The 19,965-nt window shown below is 51.8% G+C and overlaps 1 protein-coding gene across 50 annotated transcripts; it reads right to left on the bottom strand.

Moving 5' to 3' along the window:
* Window positions 1-22: 22 nt before the first annotated feature.
* LOC126649960 (integrator complex subunit 3-like) lies at window positions 23-18,090 on the bottom strand. Of its 50 annotated transcripts, XM_050334358.1 has the most exons (13): window positions 17,987-18,090; window positions 14,958-15,041; window positions 12,452-12,535; window positions 8,670-8,783; window positions 7,332-7,416; window positions 5,607-5,673; window positions 3,840-3,984; window positions 1,681-1,788; window positions 1,318-1,464; window positions 1,172-1,244; window positions 732-951; window positions 285-379; window positions 23-143 (listed from the first exon to the last, which is right to left on the bottom strand). In XM_050334358.1, the coding sequence occupies exons 1-13, from the start codon at window positions 18,065-18,067 to the stop codon at window positions 67-69; spliced, it is 1,380 nt and encodes a 459-aa protein (XP_050190315.1). In that variant the 5' UTR covers window positions 18,068-18,090; the 3' UTR covers window positions 23-66. The 50 variants fall into 50 exon arrangements, 42 of the variants coding, with proteins under 42 accessions (XP_050190315.1, XP_050190311.1, XP_050190313.1 ...); XM_050334354.1 differs by lacking the exon at window positions 1,172-1,244 and having other exon boundaries at window positions 732-1,149; window positions 1,296-1,464; XM_050334356.1 differs by lacking the exon at window positions 1,172-1,244 and having other exon boundaries at window positions 732-1,171.
* Between the last annotated feature and the right edge of the window lie 1,875 nt (window positions 18,091-19,965).

Here is a 19,965-nt window from a genome sequence, read left to right as displayed (position 1 = left end):
GTAAATTGGGGCTGAGCACCTGAAAAATCCATGGAAAAGGATAAAAAAAGAGGGATGGGGTGGGAATTACCCGTAAATTGGGTGCTGAGCACCTGAAAAATCCATGGAAAAGGATAAAAAAAGCGGGATTTGGTGGGAATTCCCTGTAAATTGGGGGCTGAGCACCTGAAAATCCATGGAAAAGGATAAAAAGAGGGATTTGGTGGGAATTACCCGTAAATTGGGGCTGAGCACCTGAAAATCCATGGAAAAGGATAAAAAAAGCGGGATTTGGTGGGAATTACCCGTAAATTGGGGGCTGAGCACCTGAAAAATCCATGGAAAAGGATAAAAAAAGAGGGATTTGGTGGGAATTCCCTGTAAATTGGGGGCTGAGCACCTGAAAAATCCATGGAAAAGGATAAAAAGAGGGATTGGTGGGAATTACCTGTAAATTGGGGGCTGAGCACCTGAAAATCCATGGAAAAGGATAAAAGAGGGATTGGGGTGGGAATTACCTGTAAATTGGGGGCTGAGCACCTGAAAATCCATGGAAAAGGATAAAAAGAGGGATTTGGTGGGAATTACCTGTAAATTGGGGGCTGAGCACCTGAAAAATCCATGGAAAAGGATAAAAAGAGGGATTTGGTGGGAATTACCTGTAAATTGGGGGCTGAGCACCTGAAAATCCATGGAAAAGGATAAAAAAGAGGGATTTGGTGGGAATTACCTGTAAATTGGGGGCTGAGCACCTGAAAAATCCATGGAAAAGGATAAAAAAAGAGGGATTGGGTGGGAATTCCCTGTAAATTGGGGGCTGAGCACCTGAAAAATCCATGGAAAAGGATAAAAAAAGAGGGATGGGGTGGGAAATTCCCTGTAAATTGGGGGCTGAGCACCTGAAAAATCCATGGAAAAGGATAAAAAAAGAGGGATTTGGTGGGAATTCCCTGTAAATTGGGGGCTGAGCACCTGAAAAATCCATGGAAAAGGATAAAAAAAGAGGGATGGGGTGGGAATTACCCGTAAATTGGGGGCTGAGCACCTGAAAAATCCATGGAAAAGGATAAAAAAAGAGGGATGGGGTGGGAATTACCCGTAAATTGGGGGCTGAGCACCTGAAAAATCCATGGAAAAGGATAAAAAAAGAGGGATTGGGGTGGGAATTCCCTGTAAATTGGGGGCTGAGCACCTGAAAAATCCATGGAAAAGGATAAAAAAAGAGGGATTTGGTGGGAATTACCCGTAAATTGGGGGCTGAGCAGCTGAAAAATCCATGGAAAAGGATAAAAAAAGAGGGATTTGGTGGGAATTACCCGTAAATTGGGGGCTGAGCACCTGAAAAATCCATGGAAAAGGATAAAAAAAGAGGGATTTGGTGGGAAATTCCCTGTAAATTGGGGGCTGAGCACCTGAAAAATCCATGGAAAAGGATAAAAAAAGAGGGATTTGGTGGGAATTACCCGTAAATTGGGGGCTGAGCACCTGAAAATCCATGGAAAAGGATAAAAAGAGGGATTTGGTGGGAATTACCTGTAAATTGGGGGCTGAGCACCTGAAAAATCCATGGAAAAGGATAAAAAAAGCGGGATGGGGTGGGAATTACCTGTAAATTGGGGGCTGAGCACCTGAAAAATCCATGGAAAAGGATAAAAAAAGAGGGATTTGGTGGGAATTACCTGTAAATTGGGGGCTGAGCACCTGGGGGTTGTGCAGGATGTCCTTCCAGAGCTGCTCGAATTCCGGGATCCGCGCCACGTTCTGGAGCAGCCGCACCAGATCCCGGCCGATCATGAAGCAATCCATGAACTGGGAATGGAAAAAACCAGGGAAAAATCAAAATATTCCCGGTTTTTTGGGCATCTGAAAGGAGGAGAAGGAGGGGGAGGAGGAGATTTTCCATTCCCATGGTTTATTCCTGATCCTGGCATTCCCAACACAGGGAAAAAAAATAAGGGAAAAATCAAAATATTCCCGGTTTTTTGGTCATCTGAAAGGAGGAAAAGGAGAGGGAGGAGAAGTTTTTCCATTCCCATGGTTTATTCCTGATCCTGGCATTCCCAAAATCCCCCTGGGATTAAGGAACACAGGGAAAAAAATAAGGAAAAATCAAAATATTCCCATTTTTTTGGGCATCTGAAAGGAGGAGAAGGAGAGGGAGGAGAAGTTTTTCATTCCCATGGTTTATTCCTGATCCTGGCATTCCCAACACAGGGAAAAAAAATAAGGAAAAATCAAAATATTCCTGGTTTTTTGGTCATCATTCCCTCTCCTACCCCTGGAATTCCCTCTCCCACCCCTGGAATTTTTTGGGCATCTGAAAGGAGGAGAAGGAGGGGGAGGAGAAGTTTTGCCATTCCCATGGTTTATTCCTGATCCTGGCATTCCCAACCCCCCCTGGGATTAAGGAACACAGGGAAAAAATAGGGAAAAATAAAAATATTCCTGGTTTTTTTGGTCATCATTCCCACTCTCACCCCTGGAATTCCCACTCCCACCCCTGGAATTCCCACTCCCACCCCTGGAATTTTTTGGGCATCTGAAAGGAGGAGAAGGAGAGGGAGGAGAAGTTTTGTCATTCCCATGGTTTATTCCTGATCCTGGCATTCCCAACCCCCCTGGGATTAAGGAACACAGGGAAAAAAATAAGGAAAAATCAAAATATTCCTGGTTTTTTGGTCATCTGAAGGGAGGAGAAGGAGAGGGAGGAGAAGTTTTTTCATTCCCATGGTTTATTCCTGATCCTGGCATTCCCAAAATCCCCCTGGGATTAAGGAACACAGGGAAAAAAGCAGGAAATAAAGAGAAATTTGGGAATGTTCCCCCTTTTCCAGAGGGAAAATCAGCCCTGAAATATCCCAGTTTTTCCCTCTCTCCTCTCCCCCACATTTCCAGGATCTTGGGAAAGTTGGGAATGAGGGATTTTGGGGGGGGATTCAGCCCCAAATTTGGGATTAGGGTGGGATTTTGAAGGATCCAGGAGGGTTTTCCAACCATTCCATCACTTCCTGGGGGAAAATTGGGAATTCTTTCCCAGTTTTTTAACATTTACACCCAATCCTTGAGCAGGGAGATGCAAAATCCACCTCCCTGGGGGAAAACTGGGAATTCTTTCCTGGTTTTCCTGGAGCAGGGAGATGCAGAATTCCACCTCCCTGGGGGAAAATTGGGAATTCTTTCCTGGTTTTCCAGGTTTCTCACCCGTTCCCAGAGCAGGGAGATGCAAAATTCCACCTCCCTGGGGGAAAATTGGGAATTCTTTCCCGGTTTTTTAACATTTACACCCATTCCCAGAGCAGGGAGATGCAAAATTCCACCTCTCCTGGGGAAAATTGGGAATTCTTTCCGGTTTTTCCCGGTTTCTACCCGTTCCGGAGCAGGGAGATGCAGAATTCCACCTCCCTGGGGAAAATTGGGAATTCTTTCCCAGTCCAGGTTTCCTCCGAGGGAATTCTTTCCTTTCCAGGTTTCTCACCCTTCCCGGAGCAGGGAGATGCAAAATTCACCTCCCTGGGGGAAAATTGGGAATTCTTTCCTGGTTTTTTTAACATTTACACCCATTCCCAGAGCAGGGAGATGCAAAATTCACCTCCCTGGGGGAAAATTGGGAATTCTTTCCTGGTTTTCCTGGAGCAGGGAGATGCAGAATTCCACCTCCCTGGGGGAAAATTGGGAATTCTTTCCTGGTTTTTTAACATTTACACCCATTCCCAGAGCAGGGAGATGCAGAATCCACCTCCCTGAGGGAAAATTGGGAATTCTTTCCCGGTTTTCCCGGTTTCTCACCCGTTCCCGGAGCAGGGAGATGCAGAATTCCACCTCCCTGGGGGAAAATTGGGAATTCTTTCCCGGTTTCTCACCCGTTCCCGGAGCAGGGAGATGCAGAACTCCACCTCCTTCTGGCGCAGCCCCTGGAGCTGGGGGGTGCCGTGGTGATCCACCAGCAGCCTCAGGTAGGTGTAAACGGCCATGGCCACCAGCAGGCTGCTCTTCAGCACCCAATCCCTGGGGAGAGACAATTCCAGAGGGAATTCCCAACGGGAATTGTGGGCTGGAGTGGGATAAATGAGGTGGGACGGGACAAGGAGGGGATTTATGGGATCCTGGGATGGTGGGATGGACACTTTGGGGTCCTGGTTCCACCAGCAGATGCTCCTCAGCACCCACTCCCTGCCAGGAGACAATTCCAGAGGGAATTCCCTGCAGGGAGACAATTCCAGAGGGAATTCCCAACAGGAATCACAGCCTGGGTGGGATAAATGAGGTGGGATGGGACAAGGAAGGGATTTATGGGATCCTGGGATGGTGGGATGGGGTTGGGAGGGACACTTTGGGGTCCTGGTTCAACTTCCAGGCTGCTCTTCAGCACCCACTCCCTGTAGGGAGACAATTCCAGAGGGAATTCCCAATGGGAATTGTGGGCTGGAGTGGGATAATCAGCGGGAATTGGGATGGGGAAGGGATTTATGGGATCCTGGGATGGGGTGGGATGGGATTGGGAGGGACACTTTGGGGTCCTGGTTCAACTTCCAGGCTGCTCTTCAGCACCCACTCCCTGTAGGGAGACAATTCCAGAGGGAATTCCCAATGGGAATTGTGGGCTGGAGTGGGATAATAATGGGAATTGGGATAGGGAGGGGATTTATGGGATCCTGGGATGGTGGGATGGGGTTGGGAGGGACACTTTGGGGTCCTGGTTCAACTTCCAGGCTGCTCTTCAGCACCCAATCCCTGCCAGGACACAATTCCAGAGGGAATTCCCAACGGGAATTGTGGGCTGGGTGGGATAAATGAGGTGGGATGGGACAAGGAGGGGATTTATGGGATGGTGGGATCATGGGATGGAGCCCAAAGCTCATCTGGGGCCACCAGCAGGCTGCTCTTCAGCACCCAATCCCTGCCAGGACACAATTCCAGAGGGAATTCCCAACGGGAATTGTGGGCTGGGTGGGATAAATGAGGTGGGACGGGACAGGGAAGGGATTTATGGGATCCTGGGATGGTGGGATGGACACTTTGGGGTCCTGGTTCAACTTGCAGGCTGCTCTTCAGCACCCAATCCCTGTGGGGGGACAATTCCAGAGGGAATTCCCAATGGGAATTGTGGGCTGGGTGGGATAAATGAGGTGGGATGGGACAAGGAAGGGATTTATGGGATCCTGGGATGGTGGGATGGGGTTGGGAGGGACCCCAAAGCTCATCTGGGTCCACCTGCAGATGCTCTTCAGCACCCAATCCCTGTAGGGAGACAATTCCAGAGGGAATTCCCAACGGGAATTGTGGGCTGGAGTGGGATAATAATGGGAATTGGGATAGGGAGGGGATTTATGGGATCCTGGGATGGTGGGATGGGTTGGGAAGGACCCCAATCCCAACCTCAGGCAATTCCCACATGGAATCAATCAGTGGGAATCGGGAAGGGCAGGGATTTGTGGGATTTGATGGATGGGTTGGGATGGGAATGATGGGATGGGATGGGATGGAATGATGGGATGGGATGGGAATGATGGGATGGGATGGAATGATGGAATGGGATGGGATGGGATGGAAAGGATGGGATGGGATGGGAATGATGGGAATGATGGAATGATGGGAATGATGGGATGGGATGATCCCTCTTTCCGTACCTTTGCTCGGTCAGGATCTCCAGGACGTTCTCAGCCAGCCAGATGTTTTTGGCTGTCACGTCCCCGCCTGGAAAAGCCACGGGATGGGGGGAGAGCTCTGGGATTTTGGGATCCTGGTGTATCCCAGTGTATCCCAGTGTATCCCAGTGTTACCCCGGTGTATCCCAGTGCGATCCCAGTGTATCCCAGTGCAATCCCAGTGTGATCCCAGTGTGATCCCAGTGTGATCCCAGTGTATCCCAGTGTGATCCCAGTGTATCCCAGTGTGATCCCAGTGTGATCCTGGTGTATCCCAGTGCAATCCTAGTGTATCCAGGTGCATTCCCAGTGTATCCCGGTGTACCCCAGTGTATCCCAGTGCGATCCCAGTGTATCCCAGTGTGATCCCAGTGTGATCCCAGTGGCTCCCAGTGGCCATCCCAGTAGCGTATCCTGTGTACTCCCAGTGTATCCCAGTGTATCCCGAGCATCCGGGTGCAATCCCAAACTCTCAGGTAATCCCAGTGCAATCCCAGTGTATCCAGGTGTGATCCTGGGTGTCCCAGTATCCAGTGCATTCCTGGTGTATCCCAGTGTATCCAGGTGTGATCCCAGTGTATCCCAGTGTATCCCAGTGTGATCCCAGTGTATCCCAGTGTATCCTAATGTATCCCAGTGCAATCCCATGTGTATCCCAGTGTATCTCTAGTGTATCCCAGTGCGACATCCCAGTGTGATCCCCAGTAGTATCCCAGTGTATCCCAGTCGTGATCCCAGTGTTCCTAGTGCTCCCAGTACCCCAGTGTATCCCAGTGTATCCCGGAGCATCCGGGTGCAATCCTGGTGTATCCCAGGGTAATCCCAGTGCAATCCCAGTGTATCCAGGTGTGATCCTGGTGTATCCCAGTGTATCCCAGTGCATTCCTGGTGTATCCCAGTGTATCCAGGTGTGATCCCAGTGTATCCCAGTGTATCCCAGTGTGATCCCAGTGTATCCCAGTGTATCCCAATGTATCCCAGTGCAATCCCAGTGTATCCCAGTGTTATCCCAGTGTATCCCAGTGCATCCCAGTGTGATCCCAGTGTATCCCAGTGTATCCCAGTGCGATCCCAGTGTATCCCAGTGTGATCCCAGTGTATCCCAGTGTATCCTGGTGTATCCCAGTGTATCCCAGTGCATTCCTGGTGTATCCCAGTGCATTCCCAGTGTATCCCAGTGTGATCCCAGTGTATCCCGATGCATCCAGGTGCAATCCTGGTGTATCCCAGGGTAATCCCAGTGCAATCCCAGTATATCCAGGTGCATTCCCAGTGTATCCCAGTGTATCCCGGTGTATCCCGGTGCATTCCCGGCATATCCAGGTGCATTCCCGGTGTATCCGGGTGCATTCCTGGTGCATTCCCGGTGTATCCGGGTGCATTCCCAGTGTATCCCAGTGTATCCAGGTGTGATCCCAATGCATTCCCGGTGCATTCCCGCTGTATCCCGGTGTATCCGGGTGCATTCCCGGTGTATCCGGGTGCATTCCCGGTGTATCCCAGTGTATCCCGGTGCATTCCCGGTGTATCCCAGTGTATCCTGGTGTATCCGGGTGCATTCCCGGTGTATCCCAGTGTATCCCGGTGCATTCCCGGTGTATCCCAGTGTATCCCGGTGTATCCCGGTGCATTCCCAGCATATCTGGGTGCATTCCCGGTGTATCCCAGTGTATCCTGGTGTATCCGGGTGCATTCCCGGTGCCTCACCCGCGATCTGCTTCATGAAGGTCATGCAGACCCCGTCGGCTCCCAACACTCCGCTCTTCACCAGCTCCCGGAGCAGCCACACCAGCTGGAATGGGGGATTTGGGATCAGATCCAGGCAGGGATTTGGGATCAGAGCAGGCAGGGATTTGGGATTGGATCCAGGCAGGGATTTGGGATTGGATCCAGGCAGGGATTTGGGATTGGATCCAGGCAGGGATTTGGGATCAGAGCAGGCAGGGATTCGGGATTGGATCCAGGCAGGGATTTGGGATTGGATCCAGGCAGGGATTTGGGATCAGATCCAGGCAGGGATTTGGGATCAGAGCAGGCAGGGATTCGGATTGATCCAGGCAGGGATTTGGGATTGGATCCAGGCAGGGATTTGGGATTGGATCCAGGCAGGGATTTGGGATCAGATCCAGGCAGGGATTTGGGATCAGAGCAGGCAGGGATTTGGGATTGGATCCAGGCAGGGATTTGGGATCAGAGCAGGCAGGGATTTGGGATTGGATCCAGCAGGGGTTTGGGATTGGATCCAGGCAGGGATTTGGGATTGGATCCAGGCAGGGATTTGGGATCAGAGCAGGCAGGGATTTGGGATCAGATCCAGGCAGGGATTTGGGATCAGAGCAGGCAGGGATTCGGGATCAGAGCAAGAATGGGGGATTTGGGATTGGATCCAGGCAGGGATTCGGGATCAGATCCAGGCAGGGATTTGGGATCAGATCCAGGCAGGGATTTGGGATCAGAGCAGGCAGGGATTTGGGATTGGATCCAGGCAGGGATTGGGATCAGATCAGGCAGGATTTGGGATCAGATCCAGGCAGGGATTGGGATTGGATCCAGGCAGGGGATTTGGGATCAGACGCAGGTAGGGATTTGGGATCAGATCCAGGCAGGGATTTGGGATCAGAGCCAGCAGGGATTTGGGATTGGATCCAGGCAGGGATTTGGGATCAGATCCAGGCAGGGATTTGGGATCAGATCCAGGCAGGGATTTGGGATTGGATCCAGGCAGGGATTTGGGATCAGAGCAGGTAGGGATTTGGGATTGGATCCAGGATTTGGGATTGGATCCAGGCAGGGATTTGGGATCAGATCCAGGCAGGGATTTGGGATCAGAGTCGAGCCAGGATTCAGGATTGGATCCAGCAGGGATTTGGGATTGGATCCAGACAGCGATTTGGGATTGGATCCAGGCAGGGATTCAGGATCAGCCCCTCCATTCCCCCCCCCTCACCCCAAAATTCCCATTCCCAAGGGTGCCCCCAACTCCCACAGCCATTCCCAGCCCCATTCCCCAATTCCCTGAGGAGAAGATTCCCGTTTTTCCCTGACCTGTGTCCGACAGGTGTCCTGCAGCTTTGGATACTTCTCCATCAGGATGTGGTTGATCTTGTTGAGCACGATGTTCATCCCATCCCGGCTCACCAGGGCCAGGTCCCGGTAGCACTGCGGGAAAAGGGCAGGGAAAGTGGGAATAAAACACTGGAAAAGGAGGGGGGGATGGGAAAAACCAGGCTGGAAAAGGGGGGGGGAGTGGGAAAAAATAGGCTGGAAAAGGAGGGGGGGGAATGGGAAAATCCAGCATGGAAAAGCAGGGGGAGAGTGGGGAAAAAAGGCTGGAAAAAGGGGGAGGGCAACCAGCCTCGAAAAGGTGGGAATGGGAAACAAAGGCTGGAAAGGGCAGGGACAAATGGGAAAAATAGTCTGAAAAGGGGGAAAACAGGGGAAAATCATCATGGAGAAGGCCATGGAAAATGGTTACAGAAAAAGGGAAGAACCAACCTGGGAAAAGGCGTGGAAAAGGGCAGGGAAAATGGGAAAAAATAGTCTGGAAAAGGGGGGGGAAAACAGGGAAAATCATCATGGAGAAGGTCATGGAAAATGGTTACAGAAAAAAGGGAAAACCAACCTGGAAAAGGGGGTGGAAAATGGGAAAAGAAGTCTGGAAAAGGGGGGGGGAAATGGGAAAAAATAGGCTGGAAAAGGGGGGAGAATGGGAAAAATAGGCTGGAAAAGGGGGGAAATGGGAAAAAAAGGCTGGAAAAGGGCATGGAAAACAGGGGAAAAAAGTCTGGAAAAGGGTGTGGAGAATGGGAAAAAATAGTCTGGAAAATGGGGGGGGAGTGGGAAAAAAAGGTTGGAAAAGGGGGAATGGGAAAAAGGCTGGAAAAGGTGGGGGAGAATGGGAAAAAAGGCTGGAAAAGGGGGGGGAAACAAGGGGAAAGAGCCTGGAAAAGGGGATGGAGAATGGGAAAAATAGTCTGGAAAAGGGGGGGGGGAAATGGGAAAAAAAGTCTGGAAAAGGGGGTGGAGAATGGGAAAATCAGCATGGAAAAGGGGGGGGAAAATGGGAAAAAACAGACTGGAAAAGGATGGAGAAAACAGGGGAAAACCAGCCTGGAAAAGGGGGGGGAGAAGGGGAAAAAAGTCTGGAAAAGAGGGGGGGAAATGGGGAAAAATAGGCTGGAATGGGGGAAATGGGGAAAATAGGCTGGAATGGGGGGAGAAATGGGAAAAAAAGGCTGGAAAAGGGGGTGGAAAATGGGAAAAAAAGTCTGGAAAAGAGGGGGGGAAATGGGGAAAAAAGTCTGGAAAAGGGCATGGAAAACAGGGAAAACCATCATGGAGAAGGTCATGGAAATGGTGACAGGAAAAAGGGAAAACCAGCCTGGAAAAGGGGGTGGAAAATGGGAAAAAAAGGCTGGAAAAGGGGGGGGGAGAATGGGGAAAAAAGGTTGGAAAAGGGGGTGGGGAAATGGGAAAAATAGGCTGGAAAAGGGGGGGGAAATGGGAAAATCCAGCATGGAAAATGGGGTGGAAAATGGGAAAAACTCTCCCCCCATTCCCAAGGGAATTCCCCCCTTTTCTCACATCCCCTCCAATCTGGGGGAAAAAAAACCCAAAAAAACCAGGAATAAACCCATCCAGCACCCCCAGAATTCCCAGGAAAACCAAAAAAAAACCAGGAATAAACCCATCCAGCACCCCCAGAATTCCCAGGAAAACCAAACTTTAAAAAAAACCCAGGATCCTGAAAAATGGGGGAATTTTGGGGCTGTTTGTGTTGATTTAAGGGATTTTTTTTTTTCCAAAAATTAAATTGGGAAATTAAATTGGGAAAAAAATTAAACCCCAGGAATAAAACCCCCCTGGCAGAGGGAAAATTCCCACCAGGAATGAGGGGGGAGAGCCAGAATTCCGGGATTTCTGCCGGGCTGGCACAATCCAGAGGCTCCTCCTGCCCTGGGAGGGGTGTTTTAATTAACAACAAAATTTAATTAACAACAAAAAGTGATTAATGAGTTTTTAAATGAAGGGAAAGGGAAGGAAAACAAACCTGGAATTTTTGGGAGGAGGGGAAAGGAGTTTGGGATCATCCCAGGGAGGCTCCTGGGAAGATTTTTGGGGTCTCTGAGAAGATTTTTGGGGTCCCTGTGAGGATTTTTGGGGTCTCTGTGAGGATTTTTGGGGTCCCTGTGAAGATTTTTGGGGTCCCTGTGAAGATTTTTGGGGTCTCTGAGCAGATTTTTGGGGTCCCTGTGAAGATTTTTGGGGTCTCTGTGAAGATTTTTGGGGTCTCTGAGCAGATTTTTGGGGTCTCTGTGAAGATTTTTGGGGTCCCTGTGAAGATTTTTGGGGTCCCTGAGCAGATTTTTGGGATCTCTGAGCAGATTTTGGGATCTCTGAGAAGATTTTTGGGGTCCCTGAGAAGATTTTTGGGTCTCTGAGAAGATTTTTGGGGTCCCTGTGAAGATTTGGGGGGAGGGTTGAGGTTTTTTGGGGGTCTCTGAGCAGATTTTTGGGATCTCAGAGCACATTTTTGGGGTCCCTGAGAAGATTTTTGGGGTCCCTGAGCAGATTTTTGGGATCTCTGAGCAGATTTTTGGGATCTCTGAGCAGATTTTGGGGTCCCTGTGAGGATTTTTGGGGTCCCTGTGAAGATTTTTGGGGTCTCTGAGCAGATTTTTGGGGTCCCTGTGAAGGTTTTGGGGTCTCTGAGCAGATTTTTGGGGTCCCTGTGAAGATTTTTGGGGTCTCTGTGAAGATTTTTGGGGTCTCTGAGCAGATTTTTGGGGTCTCTGAGCAGATTTTTGGGGTCTCTGTGAAGATTTTTGGGGTCTCTGTGAAGATTTTTGGGGTCCCTGTGAAGATTTTGGGGTCTCTGAGCTGATTTTTGGGGTCCCTGAGGAGATTTTTGGGGTCCCTGTGAAGATTTTTGGGGTCCCTAAGCAGATTTTGGGATCTCTGAGCAGATTTTTGGGGTCCCTGAGCAGATTTTTGGGTTCTCAGAGCAGATTTTTGGGGTCCCTGAGAAGATTTTTGGGGTCCCTGAGCAGATTTTTGGGATCTCTGAGCAGATTTTTGGGATCTCTGAGCAGATTTTTGGGATCCCTGAGCAGATTTTTGGGATCTCTGAGCAGATTTTTGGGATCTCTAAGCAGATTTTTGGGATCTTTTTCCAGAGGGATCCCTTTTTCCAAAGGGAAATCCATGGAAAAAAAAAAGGAATGAGCCAGGAAAGTTTTCCCAGCTGGATTTGCTGCCCCTGGAGCCATTCCCAAGGTTTATTCCATGCTCTTTTATCCATGGAAAACAAACCTGATCCCCACAAATCCAGGCCTGAAGATTTTCCCCCTCCCTGGGAAAAGCAGGTTGTGCTTCCAGGAGGGAATTCCAGAGGCTTGGAATGAGGGGGTTGATTCCCAATCCAATCCAGGATCTGCTGGAATGGGGAGCTCTGGGAAATCCCATTTTTTTTCCTCTGGGAATGGTGATGATTCCCCAAGAAATTAAAAATACACACAAAAAAAAGAAAGAAAAACAACATTCCAAGTCTCCCAAATCCAAGGAAAAAAAAACCCAAAAAAAAATGGGAAAGGGGGTGGGAATTCCTTGAAAATTTGGGGATTTTCCCTGTGGAAAATCCAAGGAATTCCCAGGATGGGAAGGAGCCTGAGCTGCTTTTCCCACAGCTCCACACCCGGAACGTTCCCAACCCCCAGGTCTGGAATTTTCCCCTCTGGAGTTTTTCCAGCAGGGAATTCCAGGCAGGAAAACCCCCCAGGATGGGGAATGGGGGTGAATTCCCGGTGTTTTTTCCCGGGATTCCTCACCTTCTGTGCCTGGGAGGGCTCTGTCAGCACCAGGGTGAAGAGCCCCAGGCAAATCTCCTCGTGCTGGGGGGTCCCCTTGCAGATCTGGGGGAGACAGGGGGGGGTTCCAGGGGATCCAGGGGACACCAGGGAATGCTCCCTATTCCCACTTTCCTATTCCCAGTTCCCACTCCCTATTCCCTGTTCCCACTTTCCTCTTCCCTATTCCCAGTTCCCCTTCCCTATTCCCTGTTCCCACTTCCCTCTTCCTCTTCCCTGTTCCCAATTCCCTCTTTCTCTTCCCTATTCCCTGTTCCCAGTTACCATTTCCCTGTTCCCACTTCCCTGTTCCCACTTCCCTATTCCCTGTTCCCACTTCCCTCTTCCTCTTCCCTGTTCCCTATTCCCAGTTCCCACTCCCTATTCCCTGCTCCCACTTCCCTGTTCCTCTTCTCTATTCCCAGTTCCCCTTCCCTATTCCCACTTTCCTATTCCCTGTTCCCAGTTCCCTATTCCTCTTCCCTATTCCCACTCCCCTCTTCCCAGTTCCCTGTTCTTCTTCCCTGTTCCCAGTTCCCTGTTCCCACTTCCCTATTCCCTCTTCCCTGTTCCTATTCCCTATTCCCAGTTCCTTGTTCCCAGTTCCCACACATCTTCCCTATTCCCTATTCCCAGTTCCTTGTTCCCAGTTCCCACACATCTTCCCTATTCCCTATTCCCTCTTCCCACTTCCCTCTTCCTCTTCCCTGTTCCCACTTCCCCTTCCAGGGGGGGTTCCAGGGGATCCAAGGGACACCAGGGAATGTTCCCTATTCCCACTTCCCTATTCCTCTTCCCTATTCCTCTTCCCTCTTCCCACTCCCTATTCCCTATTCCCTGTTCCCTATTCCCACTTCCCTCTTCCCACTCCCTATTCCCTGTTCCCACATCTGTTCCCACTTCACTGTTCCCATTTCCCTGTTCCTCTTCCCTGTTCCCAGATCCCCTTCCCTATTCCCAGTTCCCAGTTCCCACACCTGTTCCCAGATGCCACTTCCCTGTTCCCAGATCCCTGTTCCTCTTCCCTATTCCCTATTCCCAGTTCACTGTTCCTTGCTCCCAGTTCCCTATTCCCACATCCCAACACCTCTTCCCAGTTCCCTGTTCCCACTTCCCTGTTCTTCTTCCCTATTCCCAGTTCTTTGCTCCCCATTCCCTATTCCCACATCCCACACCTCTTCTCAGTTCCCAGTTCCCTGTTCCTCTTCCCTCTTCCCTATTCCCAGTTCCCAGTTCCCTGTTCCTCTTCCCTCTTCCCTATTCCCTGTTCCCACTTCCCTATTTCTCTTCCCTGTTCTTCTTCCCTCTTCCCAGTTCCCACCCCTGTTCCCAGTTCCCACTTCCCTGTTCTTCTTCTCTGTTCCCACATCCCACACCTCTTCCCTGCTCCCACTTCCCTGTTCCCACCCCATCCCCCCATTCCCACATTCCCATTCCCACATCCCCCCATTCCCACCCCATTCCCACCCCATTCCCACATCCCCCATTCCCCCCATTCCCCCATTCCCACCCCATTCCCACATTCCCACATTCCCATTCCCATCCCCATTCCCATTCCCCATTCCCCATTCCCATTCCCCCATCCCCACATTCCCATCCCATTCCCATTCCCATCCCATTCCCACCCCATTCCCCATTCCCATCCCCATTCCCACATTCCCACATTCCCATTCCCATTCCCATTCCCATCCCATTCCCATTCCCACATCCCCATTCCCCATTCCCATCCCATTCCCCCATTCCCATTCCCATTCCCCCATTCCCATTCCCACATCCCCATTCCCCCATTCCCATTCCCCCATTCCCACATTCTCATTCCCCCATTCCCATTCCCATTCCCACATCCCCATTCCCACATCCCCATTCCCCCATTCCCACATTCCCATTCCCACATTCCCATTCCCCCATTCCCACATTCCCATTCCCCCATTCCCATCCCCCATTCCCCCATTCCCATCCCCACATTCCCATTCCCCCCATTCCCCCATTCCCATTCCCACATTCCCATCCCATTCCATTCCCATTCCCCCATCCCCCCATTCCCACATTCCCATTCCCATCCCCATTCCCCTTCCCATCCCCATTCCCCCATTCCCATTCCCATCCCCATTCCCACATTCCCATTCCCATTTCCATCCCATTCCCATTCCCATCTCATTCCCATTCCCATTTCCATCCCATTCCCATTCCCACATTCCCATTCCCATTTCCATCCCATTCCCATTCCCATTCCCATTCCCATTCCCACATTCCCACATTCCCATTCCCATTTCCATCCCATTCCCATTCCCATCTCATTCCCATTCCCATTTCCATCCCATTCCCATTCCCACATTCCCATTCCCATTCCCATTCCCACATTCCCCCATTCCCATTCCCCCATTCCCATTCCCACATTCCCATCCCCACATTCCCACATTCCCATTCCCACATTCCCATTCCCACATTCCCATTCCCATTCCCACATTCCCATTCCCACTCATCTCACGTGTGCATTGAGGGCATCGTTGGCCTCCCTGTCCGAGAGGCCGCAGGTGAGGGAGGTGACGATCCCAACACAGCGCTCCAGCCTCTGGAAAACAGGGAATGACACCAGGATGGGAATCCTGGGAACATCCCTGGATCCTGGGAACGTCCCTAAACCCCCTGGAACAGCTCCCAGGGAGATCCCAAACCATCCCAGTGGGAATTCACGATCCCAACACAGCGCTCCAGCCTCTGGAAAACAGGGGATTAAAACATGGATTAACAAAATTAAACCAGGATGGGAAACTGGGAACATCCCTGGATCCTGGGAATGACCCTGAACCCATCCCCATCCCCCTGGAACAGCTCCCAGGGAGATCCCAAACCATCCCAGTGGGAATTCACGATCCCAACACAGCGCTCCAGCCTCTGGAAAACAGGGAATTAAACCAGGATGGGAAACTGGGAACATCCCTGGATCCTGGGAATGACCCTAAATCCATTCCCAACCCCCTGGAACAGCTCCCAGGGAGATCCCAAACCATCCCAGTGGGAATTCACGATCCCAACACAGCGCTCCAGCCTCTGGAAAACAGGGATTAAAACATGGATTAACAAAATTAAACCAGGATGGGAACCCTGGGAACATCCCTGAATCCTGGGAATGACCCTCAGCCCCTTCCCAACCCCCTGGAACAGCTCCCAGAGAGATCCCAAACCATCCCAGTGGGAATTCACAATCCCAACACAGCGCTCCAGCCTCTGGAAAACAGGGAATTAAAACATGGATTAACAAAATTAAACCAGGATGGGAATCCTGGAAACATCCCTGGATCCTGGGAATGACCCTAAATCCATCCCCAAACCCCCTGGAACAGCTCCCAGGGAGATCCCAAACCATCCCACTGGGAATTCTGGACCCCCACACAGCGCTCCAGCCTCTGGAAAACAGGGAATGACACCAGGATGGGAATCCTGGGAACATCCCTGGATCCTGGGAATGACCCTGAACCCATTCCCAACCCCCGTGGAACAGCTCCCAGGGAGATCCCAAACCATCCCAGTGGGAATTCTGGGAATTTGGAGCCTCAATAACGAGGATCAGGAGCATTCCCAGATCCTGGGAATGTTCCCACCTCCCCTCTGGAATCTCAGGGAGACCCCAAACCATCCCAGGAGGAAAATCCCACTGGGAATTCCAGGAATTCTGAGCCTCAATAATGTGGATCAGGAGCATTCCCAGATCCTGGAAAACTCTGGGAGCCCCTTCCCATCCTCCCCTCTGGAATCTCCCAGTTCCCCAAGAGACCCCAAATCATCCCAGGAGGAAAATCCCTCTGGGAATTCCAGGATTCAGAGCCTCAATAACGAGGATCAGGAGCATTCCCAGATCCTGGGAATGACCCTGAACCCATCCCAACCCCCCTGGAACAGCTCCCAGGGAGATCCCAAACCATCCCAGTGGGAATTCTGGGAATTCAGAGCCTGAATAACGAGGATCAGGAGCATTCCCAGATCCTGGAAAGCTCTGGGAGACCATTCCCAACTCCTGGAACAGCTCCCAGGAAGGTCCCAGGAAAATCCCACTGGGAATTCCAGGGAATTTGGAGCCTCAATAACGAGGATCAGGAGCATTCCCAAATCTTGGGAATGACCCTGAATCCATTCCCAACCCCCTGGAACAGCTCCCAGGGGGATCCCAAACCATCCCAGTGGGAATTCTGGGAATTCTGAGCCTCAATAAGGAGGATCAGGAGCATTCCCAGATCCTGGAAAACTCTGGAAGCCCCTTCCCATACTCCCCTCTGGAATCTCCCAGTTCCCAGGGAGACCCCAAATCATCCCAGGAGGAAAATCCCACTGGGAATTCCAGGATTCAGAGCCTCAATAACGAGGATCAGGAGCATTCCCAGATCCTGGAAAACTCTGGGATCATTCCAGAGGCAAAAGACGCCCCAAATTCCCCCAAATCCCCCCAAAAATCCCCTCAAAATCCCCCCAAAATCCCCTCAATTCCCCCCAAAATTCCCCAAAATCCCCCCAAATTCCCCTCAAATCCCCCCCAAAATCCCCCCAAATTCCTTAAAATCCCCACAAAATCCCTAAAATCCCCCCCAAATCCCCTCAAATCCCCCAAAATCTCCCCCAAAATCTCCTCAAATCCCCCAAATTCCCCTCAAATCCCCTCAAAATTCCCTCAAAATCCCCTCAAATCCCCACAAAATTCCCCCAAAATCCTATCAAATTCCCTCAAATCCCCTCAAATCCCCCAAATTACCCCTAAAATCCCCAAATCCCCAAAATCCCCCAGGTCTCAAGATCCCCAGTCCTCAAAATCCCCCAAGTCCTCAAATCACAGGTTCCCAAGTCCTCAGATTCCTCAGATCCAAAGTCCCCCAAAATCCCAACTCTCAAATCCTCCAAATCCTATTCCCCAAGATCCCAATCCTCAAATCCCCAGTCCTCAAAATTCCCAGTCAAAATTCCCAAAATCCTCAGTCCCAAAATCCCCAAAGTCCCCAAGTCCCAAGGTTCCTGGAATCCTCAAGTCCCCCAAATTCCCTCAAATCCCCTCCAAAATTCCCTCAAGATCCCTCAAATCCCCCCAAAATTCCCTCAAAATCCCCTCAAATCCCCCCAAAATTCCCCAAAATCCTCAAATCCCCTCAAATCCCCTCAAAATTCCCAAAAATTCCCAAAAATCCCCCAAAATTCCCTAAAATCCCCTCAAATCCCCCCCAAATCCCCTCAAATTCCCTAAAATCCCCCCAAAATTTCCCTAAAATCCCCTCAAATCCCCCAAAATTCCCCCAAATTCCCCTCAAAATTCCCTCAAAATCCCCTCAAATCCCCCAAATTCCTCAAATCCCCCAAAATTCCTCAAAATCCCTCAAATCCCCAAATTCCCAAATCCTAAAATTCCTCTCAAATCCCCTCAAATCCCCTCAAATTCCCCTCAAATCCCCTCAAATCCCCTCAAATCCCCCTCAAATCCCCCAAAATTCCCTAAAATCCCCCCAAATTCCCAAAAATTCCCAAAAATCCCCTCACCTCCTCCAGCTCATCCTTGGAATCCAGCAGTGACGTCACCAGGAGCTTCCCAGCTCCCGCTTTTCCCTTGGGAAGCTCCATTTGGGGGGGGGTTGGGGGGTCTTTAGGGGTTTGGGGTCCTGGGGTTTTGGGGGCCTGGGTGGGTTTTGGGGGGTCTTTAGGGGTTTTGAGGGGAGAAAGAATTTTGGGGGTCCTGGAGTGGGTTTGGGGGGTCCTGGGGAGGTTTGGGGGTTTTTAGGGGATTTTGGGGTCCTGAAGGGGGAAGAATTTTGGGGGTCCTGGGGGTCTTTAGGGGTTTTGGGGGAGAAAGAATTTTGGGGGGTCTTGGGGGTCCTGAGCGCTGGGGGATTTTTGGGGGCTTGAAGAGTTTTGGGGGTCTTTAGGGGTTTTTGGGGAGAAAGAATTTTGGGGGTCTTTAGGGGTTTTGGGGGTCCTGGGGAGTTTTGGGGGTCCTGAAGGGGAAAAAGAATTTTGGGAGGCTTTTAGGGGGTTTTTGGGGGCAGAGAGAATTTTGGGGGGTCCTGGGGTTTTGGGGGTCCTGAGAGGAGGGGGAAGAATTTTGGGGGTTTTTAGGGGGTTTTGGGGGAAAAGAATTTTAGGGGGTCTTTAGGGGTTTTGGGGGTCCTAGGTGAGTTTTGGGGGTCTTTAGGGGTTTAGGGGTTTTGGGGGTCCTGAAGGGGAGAAAGAATTCTTGGGGGTCTTTAGGGAGTTTTGGGGGTCCTGGGGGATTTTGGGGGTCCCTGAGCTCTGAGGGGGTTGAGTTTTGGGGGGGTCCTGAGCTTTAAGGGGGATTTTTGGGGGTCCTGAGGGGAGGGGGAAGAATTTTGGGGGTCCGGGGGTTTTTTGGGGGTCCTGAGCTCTGAGGAGGGGCTGAGCTTTTTTTGGGGGGTCTCTTAAGGGGGTTTGGGGGTCCTGAGCTCTGAGGGGTGATTTTTGGGGGGTTTGAGCTTTTAGGGGGTCTTTGGGGGGTCCTGAGCTCTGAGTGGGGAATTTTGGGGGTCTCTGAGGGGATTTTTTGGGGGGTCCTGAGCTCAGGGGCCCTCCGGGAGCGCTCTGGGGTGCGGAGGGACCCTCGGGGTTGAGGGAGGGGTCCTGGATTGGGGGTCCTGGGTGGGGGCTCTGGGTTTGGGGGTCCTGGATTGGGGGGCTCCTCCTCACGGATCCGGGGGCAGGGCCGACTCGCGGTGGCCCCGGAGGTGTCCGGGGGTGTCCTGGAGGTCCTGGAGGGTCCTGGAGGGTCCTGGGGTCCTGGGGTCCCGGGGTCGCTCCGGGCCGGGGGCGGCGGCGAAACCCGGAAGTTACCGGAGAGGGGACGGTGAGGCCTGACCGGAAGCGGAAGCGAGGGAGAGAGAGAGAGGGGAAAGTCCCGCCCTCCCTTCCCGGAATCAACCAATGGGAGGGCGGGGGAGGGCCGTGAGTGACAGGGAGGGAGGGAGGCGGGGCTTGGAGGGTAGGGTGGCCAATGGGGAGGAGGGGGCGGGGCTTGGGAGGGGAGGCCACGCCCACCTGCGGGAGAGGGGAATCCCCAGGAATCCCCGAGACCCCCGGGACTCCCCAGGACCTCCCCAGAAACCCCCTGAGATCCCTGGAACCCCTGGAACCCCCTGAGACACCCGGGACTCCCCTGGACTCCCATGGGAACCCCCTGAGATCCCCCGGACCCTCCTGGGAGCCCTAGGAACCCCTGGGACCCCGGAGATTCCCAAAGACCTCCTCAAGACCCCCTTAAGACCCTCAAAGACTCCCCAGAGACCTCCCCGAGACCCCTCGAGATCCCCCTCGAGACCCCCAAAGACCCCCCTGAGACCCCCTGAGACCCCCAAAGACCCCCAAAGACCCCCTGAGACCCCCGAGACTCCCCTGGGGACCCTCTCGAGACCCCAAAGACCTCCTGAGACCCCTGAGATCCTCAAAGACCCCCCGAGACCCCAAAGACCCCTGAGACTCCCCCTGAGACTCCCTGAGACCCCCAAAGACTC

The sequence above is a fragment of the Myiozetetes cayanensis genome, unplaced genomic scaffold (genome assembly GCF_022539395.1).
Source record: "Myiozetetes cayanensis isolate MyiCay16 unplaced genomic scaffold, myiCay2020 scf525, whole genome shotgun sequence".
NCBI classification, from domain to species: domain Eukaryota; kingdom Metazoa; phylum Chordata; class Aves; order Passeriformes; family Tyrannidae; genus Myiozetetes; species Myiozetetes cayanensis.
This window is presented reverse-complemented; position numbering and strand designations above follow the sequence as displayed.

Bases quoted from the DNA above. Each gene is read 5' to 3' on its own strand.
- LOC126649960 (XM_050334354.1), bottom strand. From the start codon at position 18,067: ATGGAGCTTCCCAAGGGAAAAGCGGGAGCTGGGAAGCTCCTGGTGACG. The intron at 8,784-12,451 runs GTGAGGAATCCC...CTTTTCCCGCAG, and splicing joins AGCCCTCCCAGGCACAGAAG to TGCTACCGGGACCTGGCCCT. The intron at 7,417-8,669 runs GTCAGGGAAAAA...CCCCCATTCCAG, and splicing joins AGGACACCTGTCGGACACAG to CTGGTGTGGCTGCTCCGGGA.